This window comes from Triticum aestivum, chromosome 5B (genome assembly GCF_018294505.1).
Source record: "Triticum aestivum cultivar Chinese Spring chromosome 5B, IWGSC CS RefSeq v2.1, whole genome shotgun sequence".
NCBI lineage: Eukaryota > Viridiplantae > Streptophyta > Magnoliopsida > Poales > Poaceae > Triticum > Triticum aestivum.
In genome coordinates this window covers 66,205,523-66,215,452 of record NC_057807.1, presented here as the reverse complement: position 1 = coordinate 66,215,452, position 9,930 = coordinate 66,205,523, and the positions used below count along the sequence as shown (strand labels likewise).

The following is a 9,930-nucleotide window of genomic DNA, read 5'->3' as shown; positions in this document are numbered from 1 at the left end:
TTTTTGTGAAATACGCTGAACAATACTTAAATACACATTGAACATTTTTTGTGGTATACGCAGAACAATTTTTAAATATACATTGAACAGTTTTGTAATGTACGCTGAACAACTTTTAACTACACATTGAACATTTTTGTGATAAACGCTGAACAATATTCAATACACATTGAATATTTTATGATATACGCTGAATAATTTTTGAAATGTGAACAATTTTTTAAAACGTGAACAGAATTTGAAAACCATGATTTTTTTTCGAAATAATGAACAAAATTTGGCATTTCAAAAAATTTTCTTGAAAACAAAGTACAAAAATAAAAAGGATGAAATAAAAGAAAGTAAAAAATAAAAGAAATAGAGACATAATACAAAATAGAAAGGAAAACAAGTTTTTTTTGAGGCAAGAAAGGAAAACAAGTAAAAAAGAAAATAGGGAAAACCGGAAAACCCGCTAAAAGGAAAAAAAACAGAAAGAAGACTGGTTGAGGGAGCACTAGTGGGCCGGCCCGTTTAGCGGTGGTGGCTTGCGCGCTTCAGCGAGAGCGCGCCCAGTTTGACGCACGCGCGCGTCATATAGGGATTGCCCTCCCTGCTCCCCCAGAGAACCCCACCATTCCGTCGGCGAGAATCTGTCGGGGAATCGCTGATCCAGAATGGCCGCCAACTTCTGGGCGTCGTCGCGCAGGTAAGCCGCCGGCACCCACCCGACCTCGATCAGATTTAGTATCGCCGTTTCGTGAACTCTGAGCTGTTAATCGGGGCGAGTTTGCGCGATGATGCCGTGCGAGCAGCAAGCAGCTGCTTGACCCGGAGGAGGTGGACGTGGTGCCGGCGGCGGACCGGGAGCGGGGCATCACGCTGGTGGAGTTCCCCTTGTCAAGATCCACAAGTCCTTCCGTGAGCTCACAGGCGTGTGCTCTAACCAGCTGGCCACTGCTCGCGGCATGCACCTTTGTAGCGTAGAATTCACTCTTTAACACAAACGCTGAACAATCAGCTACCATTTCTGCTAAAACAAGTTGAAAATATGTTACTCGATTGTTCTTTCTACTAAATGGAGATGCAAGCTTATACCGTTTCTGCTAGAGAAGTTTTTGGTGGTTGGCCCAGCAGGTGAAAGTCAGACAAACGTAAGACCTTGTTTCCATTTCCTGACCTGTACCTTTGTTTTTATCTGTGTATTTTTTTGGAAAAGGAGGATGTACCCGCCGCCTCTGCATCTGGACGATGCATTCAGTCATATTATTAATTATTCACAAAGACCATACAAGGTGATACATCAATAAGCCTGAAGCCACCAACTTGGCAACACCGTTGCTACTCTTATCTCCTTGATGAAGGTGTGCCGAATGTCCGGACCTAATACCAAACAGACATTGCACCAAAACCTAACATCTAAAGCCGGGTGTCCCATCCAATTCCACTACCTGTAATGGGTCCCACACCGGTCTGACACACTCCCAGTGAGCACCGCACACTGCAAGGACCGTCACCTCCATCTTTCATTGATCCATCCTCAGAGAAGAACTGATACACCGACCGTGCCAGGCCTCTCTGTCATCAACGCCACCATGACGCCAGACAACTTCCTCCTCTTGCGCGAGTCCATCTCCGTGCATCAGACGCTGAGTCTCCACAGCGCATCAGGCGCCGAGATCCGCCACCATCAATGTGTAAGATGAAGCACCGCTTCACCAAAGACGCCGTTCTCCGGTCCCTCGAACCCGTGTGCATCTCCAAAAATGACGCCCCCAAGGGGGAAACGACACCAGAAAGCCGCCGTCATCCGATCTACTGATCTAGGGTTTTCCCCGGAGGTAGCAGAGAGTGGTCTTGAACTTCTCCACGGTGATGCCTTCAGGAAGGAAACGACACAGACAGCGTCGCCATCACCGGCCTTGGCAATAGCCAATATCAGGTTTTCACCCAGATCTGTTCGAAGACCTCCATCTCTCGTGCACGGGCCGCCGCCATCCCTGCCGGGATCTGGATGATCCAGGCCGCCGCTGCCAGATCACAGCAAGGAGAAGTCCCACCACCGAAACCCGTCGGCCGAGCAGGGGAGGCCGAGATCGCGCCCGCAAGACCAGATCCGCGATGGATCCGTGCCCGCGCCGCCGCCCCGGAGCCAACCCCACGCACAGCCGCCACGGCCTGGCTGCCCGCTCGCGCCGCCGTCTGGCCGCCGCGCCGCCCGACGCGCCCTCGCCGCATCAGCACCAAGACTCCGCCGCGCCGCCGCATCTCGCGCTACAACCGCACGCCGGGAGGAGAAGAAGGGCCCCGCCGCCGCTAGAAGGCGGGATGGTGTAGGAGGCGGGCGCGGGGTGGAGGCTAGGGTTCCCCCGCCGCCGCCCGCAAGAGCGACCCAAGCTTTATTAAACTCCAGTGATCAAATAAACTTGTGTTCTGCTTTTAGACTGCAGTTAGCAAGCTTTCCTTCTGCAGTCATACATAGTTCCTTTTAAGTGGCTACCTTTGTATAAAAGAAGTTATACATATTGGAGGTTTATTACCTGAAAGTCATGCAAATGTTTGGTGTTATTTATTCTTTTCCTCATAAAATCCTTCCTGGTAACGTTTTTGTGGTGTTTGCTTGAACTTCAACACTAATATAGTGAGCTAACTGCTTTCAAGAGAAAAGTAAAAAATACCAGTACTATTCCAATCTTCTTTATCTGTATTCCTTATTAATCATAAGGTTGTTGCAGTTTTTATTGTAAGACTAACTTGTAACTAATACTATTTACCTAATGTCTGCTACCGGATGCCTTACTTTTCCACCTTATGGCATGAGGTTCATCTTCCACCGCACCTTTCTGGCATTAACTCATGATTGCTATTCCCTCCGTTCCCAAATACTCCAACAAGTGACTACATACGGAGCAAAATGAATGAATCTACACTCTAAAATATGTCTACATACATTCGTATGTTGTAGTCCATTTGAAATGTCTAAAAAGACTTATATTTAGGAACGGAGGGAGTATTTCAGAGTCATAGCTACTGCAATCACATACTTCAGGCGTGTATACAAGGTGTGATTCTCTATTTAGTAAGGATGCGTCAGATAGAAGAGTGCCCCTCTGGCCTCTAATGTTGCTGTCTGGATATGACTATTCTTTTACTAGTCGGATATGGATTTGACAATTTTTTACTAGTCAGAGAAATGAAAGCACAGTATTATATTTTAGATTGAAAGTTGTGCCACTAAGAAAATAGGAAGCATATCCTTATGATGTAAGGTGGTCAACGTACAGGCAAGTAAGAATCATGTACTGTGATTGTATATTTGTGCCTATGAGAATTTGTCTGCTTCACCCAGAACTCTAACTCACTTTGCTTCATTCATAACTTGAGGGACTGTACATGTGAGGTTCTCATCAAGTTACTTCAACCAGAATTAGTACGACGGTGCTTTAATGGGAAACCTTTGAAATTCGATTGCAAATATTATACTTGAAGCACCAAACTCATGTTTCTATACTTTCCGTGAACACAAATTGGACATGAATTAGTACGATGTGTGTGTTAAGTCTCTTGATCGTTCAGATAAACCCATGTTTACCTGGAAGGCTGGAAGAGTTGCACAACTTGCAATAGCCATGTATTTTTTCGTCCCCCAAAATGTAGGTTCTGATGATAAGTACAGAGTTGAAATCAAAGATATTCTTGAAATGGAAATGAAGCTCCTGGAAGCACTCGACTATTATTTGGTTGTTTTCCACCCATACCGTCCTCTTTTACAATATGACTTTGCTTCCCCTATCATCTGAATAGAAATGGCATTTTCCACTGAAATAACATTTCATATCTTCTGGTGCTCTGAGCTTTTGAAATTAACTCCCCTTCGATAGATTCTACAATGGCATTGAGAGATATTTTACAGGTTATTGCAGGATGCTGGCATAACAGATCTGACACAATTCGCCTGGTAAGCGCCATTTCTTGAATACAATGCTGTGTCAGGTTGAGAACTACTGGATGCAATGGAACTTGTTGGCCTTTCTTATGATTTTCCGTCATGGCGTACTGGTTTTTCTTTTTGTGAATGGAAGCTGCTTGTATTTCATATACAAGAAAGTTGCTTGATTCGTTTTAGTTATATTTGGTGGTTAAAGTAGCCTTTCTTTTTGAAGTATTTTTTGACAAGACCGAATTTAGTCTCAGAGCCAGACCCTTTCAAAATTTGTATGTGCATATATTTTACTTAAGTAAAGAGCGTTTACAGTTGGTATCATCATAATTATCCTTTGTAGGAATGCAGGATTGCAGGTAAACACCAAATACCTCTATTGACTTTTCCTTCTCACTTTAGTCTAGTACTACAATATGATGAGATAAGTACCTTTTTTTACGAAGGATCATCACATGGACGACAAATTTGAGCGAAATACCTTTTGAGAATATTTATGGGTGTACAACTAGACGTCTAGACCTATATGGCTATATCTCTACGCTGATTAGACACTGTTACTTACAGGGGCCTTGTGAACGATACTTACAAAATGGATCTTATTCTCATATATCCTCCATATATGATTGCATTGGCCTGCATATGCATTGCAAGCGTTCTTAAAGATGAGGACATGACTTCCTGGTTTGAAGAACTCCATGCTGACATGAACATTCTAAGTGTTATATTTTTTCAATCATTGATGATTTTGGTCTGTCCTCGTATTAACCCACTTGCACTCGTTTGCAATTCTCAGGTTAAGAATATTTCTGTGGAAATCAAGGACTTTTACGACACCTACAAGATTGATCCTAACAGGTACCTACAGGAGGACAAGATCATTCCTGTGATGAACAAGTTGCCATCAAATGCCTGAAGCCAGATTTGGCACCGATTTCAGTCTGACTGCTTAACCACATGACGCTTCTTTGACTGGAGGGCATTGGCTCAAGATAGGTGCAAGTTATTTTCATGATGGTGATCCCAATGGTAGGGGTAGCCTAGTTTATGTGCTTATAACAGTCTGTAACACTTGGTATTTGTAGCTTCTGTATCTTAAAATACCCAAGCTGCGGAACAGTTTCAGTTTGAGTCCTGCTTGTTGAGTTATTCTTTGAGGTCTTTCATTCATTCATCTATAGAATGTGGTTGCTATCGAGCTGATTAGAATTGTGGAAATTTACCAGGCGGAGCACTTGAAAAAAACAGACCTAAAGCCGTGACAAGCAGACAAGGTCTCCAGTACGAAAATATCATTAATTTTTATACCTAAAGATGTTGATACAAAAGTACGAAAATATTCACAACTTCTCCATTAACACTCGAAGCATGGCTAAGATAAAGGAGTTACAAAAATTCGGCTGCTTTGCCCACACGAAAAAACAAATCTCAGATCACTCGAAATTTGAGCTGAAAGATTATCACAAGGCATCAGACGTAGTGAACACCCTTGCCCTGGATCACCTCTCCAATGCGATAAGCAGGGCTTGATTCCTCGATAATCCTGTCAGCTGCCTCCTTGCTTACTACAAGGACCATCCCGACGCCCATGTTGAACGTCCGCATCATCTCGGCATCTTCAATTTTTCCAACCTATAAACGTGTACCAAATAATCCAGTAACTGAGTACAGGGGCAATGAATATATTGACTGAGAATGTTCAAGCCAAGTTTGTTTGTTACTCCCTCCGTCCAGAAATACTTGTCATCAAAATGAATAAAAGGAGATGTATCTAGATGTATTTTAGTTCTAGATACATCCCTTTTTGTCCATTTTGATGACTAGTATTTTCGGACGGAGGGAGTATATATTTACCTGTTGAAGCCACTTGAACACAGGTGGCACTTCCCAAGATCCAGTGAAGATTTTCGCCCCCAGTCCAGAAGGAAATACTCTCGGGATGTTATCAGTGAAGCCACCACCGGTGATATGGGCTAGTCCTTTCACACCACCCTTGCTGATGATCTCAAGCACCTTTTGAATCCAACATGATAGATAACTTTGGGTATAAAAATAAAACCATGGGAAATATGGGTCATTCATCGATAAAGACTAACCTGCTTAACATAGATGATAGTTGGTGTCATGAGAGTTTCACTGAAGGTAGTTGTTTTGCCATCGTTTCCTGGGAACTGATCAGTCAAGGAGAGTCCACTTTTGTCCAATACTCTAGAAATAAGAGTCTTTTTAGCTATTATTAACCATAAAAATTCGTGAAAAATAATAATAATAAAAGGGATATAATTTGAACTATGAATGATCTATCTGAATTTGAGAAAAAATGAACTAGATAAGTATGATATACCTTCTAACGAGAGAGAACCCGTTTGAATGAACTCCATTTGAAGGAAGACCAATGAGGATATCTCCCTCCACGATATTTTTACCGTCGATGAGCTTATCCTTGTCCACAACACCCATGGCAAAACCACCTAGATCATATTCACCTTCCGCATAGAAACCAGGCATCTCTGCTGTCTGTCACTACCAATTAATTAATTGGGAATGTCTTCTTATATTATTTATTATACAAAAAAAGCATAGTCCATATGGAATGTTTATGGAGAGTAAATACAATTTTACAATGAAATGAACAATGGCAAGAAGTATCACGGTATTATCAGTTAAAATTTTGTCCATGCACCAAAGATAAAAAGTACTCGATACATATCGTTGCAATTATACTGATGTTCATATATGAGAGATAATTCAAATGACTCGACGAGATCATTATGGAGAATAGCTTATCTCAGGAGGTCTCACCTCTCCTCCTATCATATTACAGCCTGATTGTTCGCATCCATCCAGAATTCCCTTAATAACCTATATACAGTTCATTCATTTATAAAAAGACACCACTTCATGAGCGGAAGACAAGATTACAAATACGCAACAAATGTTGCGTTAAGTGAACAACAACACCGACATTACCTTCTCTGCAAGATCGACATCAAGCTTGCCCGTAGCATAGTAATCTGAGAAGACCAATGGTTTTGCGCCTGATGTTAGGATGTCATTAACACTCATAGCTACCTGCAACAATGCACAAAAAATATAGGGATTGATTCACTTGGCGTGATAGATGTGACAAAGAGCACATTTATATATAGCAGTTGATCACATACCAGGTCAATCCCAATTGTATCATGAATACCAGTTTCAAATGCAAGCTTCAGCTTTGTCCCAACACCATCAACACTAAATACAAGGTATTCATCCTCTGTTCAATCCAACCACAGGAAACAGAAATATTATGAATATGGCATTACATTCATGTGCCCAATGTGAGTAAACAAAAAATACAAGGTCCGACCAAGCAAGTGGTTCATGAACTTCTAAAAAAAAGGGCCAATGGAGCATCATAGCACAACTACAATCAACACATCAATGCTCTCTTTGCACGCCAACCACATATCTATAAAGTTATATTTGGTATATTTGATAGTTAGAGATAACATAGAATTAGATAGGAATTGTTTGCATATTATATTTTGTGGGATTTTTATCCTCTAAGTCTTAAGGACCTCTACATATACTCGTCCGAAAGGTTCAATATACGAAACAAATTGTATTGTCTCAATTCTCATCCTCTATCATGATAGCTCAGTATCCTAAACCTAGATCAACCACAACTAACGCATAGCGCCGCTCCGGGGAGATCGATCTCCATGCTACTCCCTGAAAGTCCTTTTCCTATTCAGTGGTTCTGTCCGTGGGTCGTTTGACTGGTGTCTTTTTCTTGGTTCATCGAACATAAAACGGTTTGTGTCGCCCATGGCCCACTGGCCTCATACGCCTGTACTTGCACACTAGTCGACTCCTCATCACAAACTATGTGTAGTAGTTGGCTTCTTTCGTTCGCGCCTTGTGCATCGCTGGTCCATCATCGCCACCACTGATCGTGACGGCTCCGACAACACCATCGTGACTCCCATGTGAGCGGCATCATCCGCAATAGCGGCCATCAACTCAACATGGTCTACACCGTGTGCACCTCAATCTAATCAACCGAACAATCAACCAAACGTGTGTGAGCACGCGCGCATCAACACTAATCGAGCATTGGGCTGCTGATGTGTTTCACCTGGGCTGCAACTTTGACGGCCTTGGCCCTCGGTACCAGTTGTCAAAGTGTATTTCTAGGCGCGTACGTCGCCAGAGTTATCTCCTTCCATTGCACCGACTCGTGATCTGCACCTAGGTCGCTCCCTCGGGTCATAATGTCGTTAAATGCGGTCATCTTTGTTTTCCCCGTGCGCGAAGACATCCTTCTATACCATTGAGGCGCCTCCCTAAGTATGGTGTCCACACCATCTGCGAATGATCTTCATCACGCTGTCGGAGTGTCAGGTTCTTCCTCACCCAATTCGTGTTCAGCCGGCATGCTTCTACATGCAATTTGCATTGCCACTTTAGGATGTCGTTGGTTCCGCGCTGACTAAACGTTCTTCTGTGTGCACTACAACTTCATCACTGGTACCATCGCCTCATCCCTGACTAGTGAATATACCTTTTTTTGTCTGGCCATCATGGCTTGCACCGGCACTCCTTTCGCCGCTCCACACACACCACACATGTCCCGGGCCTCCTCTACTAATCTCTCCAACATGACACAAAGTTTGTGATGGTACTCTTCTATGTACGCTCGGTGGCTGCAACACCAATGCGAAACTTCCTCCCGGCCATGCCCTAGGACTTGGAAAACCATGTGTGGCTCATTGTTTACGACGACTTCGACAACATCGGCTTCGGCATCGACATATATACCCTACCGAGTCTCTGCATGCATGCACCAGCCCGCAGTCACATGATGACTCGGCAGTCTCCACGCTGTTCGCAGATCACAACACGTACGTTCCGGCTGCAGTCAGGCAAAAACTAATTAATCCCCTGCTAACCAACATACTGCAAACTACTACCGACCAATTGGAGTAGTAATTAACATCAAGTCGCAGGCAGCAGCTAAACTACTATTGTACAGATCGAGTGCATGTGACTAACACCCGACTTGACAGTGTACATCATGCAACGAGTACACCTACGTAACATGTTAAACAGATGATGCGAACAACCACCACTCTGAAACGAAGAACGAACCTAACAACAATATTAGTTCTGACAGGAACGCTCTTTATTTTTGAACAAAAGGCAGCATAAGAGATGAAGTGAATAATACTGTGAGGGAGAATGCCGCCGAAGCCGCCTATCCAGGGGGCCATCTTGCGGATGCGGCGCACGAGCTCGGTGCCAGCGTCGATGTCCACGCCGGCGCCCTTGTAAGTCATGCCATCCTCCTCGGTGGAGCTGGAGCAGGCCACGCCGACGCGCCGCTTTACCGGTGGGAAGCCGACGCGCTGCGGCCGGGGAGGGCCCCGGCGGTGAGCTGCCGCCGCGGAAGCCGCCGGCGCGCCAAGGAGGTGGAGGACACGCTCAGCTGTCATGATGGGACGATTTAGGTTAGGGTTTGGCTACGCGCAACCGGGATTATAGGTCCGAGAGAATATAAATTTGACGACTTGCTTATACTACGGCTTCGTTCGAAGGGCTCCAACTATAATTAATTTTTTTATTAGGGGGGGGGGGACTATGTTTGCGTTTATTTTATTTTTATATTATCAAAACTTTATTCCTTAAACAAAATAAAGTCGGGGCATTAGAGCATCTACAGTCGGACTTGACAAATCCGGCCCCTCAAACGCCCGTGGACGCGCCCGGCAGCAGCGTCCACGGGGACTGACCAGGCACATCTCGAATGTTACACCGCACATCCACATACCGCAAATTCCAATTCTCAAATCCATGCAAGTCGATCATACGAAACAAATTGTCCGAATTCCAAAGTTCGAAACAAAGCAAATCAAATCATAGTTCAACGATTCTGACATGCCAAAATGAAATCGATGTCCAAGCGTGACGAATGGCCCTGGCCGGGCGTATGCTCCGAGCGGAATGCGTCGTGCTCTAGCTGGAAT

General features: G+C 44.1%; 1 protein-coding gene and 1 pseudogene across 1 annotated transcript; one reads left to right on the top strand and one right to left on the bottom strand.

The window, feature by feature from the left end:
• The first annotated feature begins 656 nt into the window (after window positions 1-656).
• LOC123114646 (cyclin-C1-1-like) lies at window positions 657-4,835 on the top strand (annotated as a pseudogene).
• Window positions 4,836-5,233: 398 nt separating this feature from the next.
• On the bottom strand, window positions 5,234-9,465 carry LOC123115687 (phosphoribosylformylglycinamidine cyclo-ligase, chloroplastic/mitochondrial-like). The gene is made up of 8 exons (XM_044536795.1): window positions 9,135-9,465; window positions 7,084-7,178; window positions 6,890-6,991; window positions 6,722-6,781; window positions 6,264-6,436; window positions 6,016-6,127; window positions 5,774-5,932; window positions 5,234-5,551 (listed from the first exon to the last, which is right to left on the bottom strand). Exons 1-8 carry the CDS (start codon window positions 9,397-9,399, stop codon window positions 5,390-5,392), a joined length of 1,128 nt encoding a protein of 375 aa, XP_044392730.1. The 5' UTR covers window positions 9,400-9,465; the 3' UTR covers window positions 5,234-5,389.
• Between the last annotated feature and the right edge of the window lie 465 nt (window positions 9,466-9,930).

Coding starts and splice junctions, on each gene's coding strand:
- LOC123115687 (XM_044536795.1), bottom strand. CDS start 9,399: ATGACAGCTGAGCGTGTCCTCCACCTCCTTGGCGCGCCGGCGGCTTCC. Junction 7,179..9,134: donor CGGCGGCATTCTCCCTCACA/GTATTATTCACT, acceptor TGGATTGAACAG/AGGATGAATACCTTGTATTT. Junction 6,992..7,083: donor ATACAATTGGGATTGACCTG/GTATGTGATCAA, acceptor GCATTGTTGCAG/GTAGCTATGAGTGTTAATGA.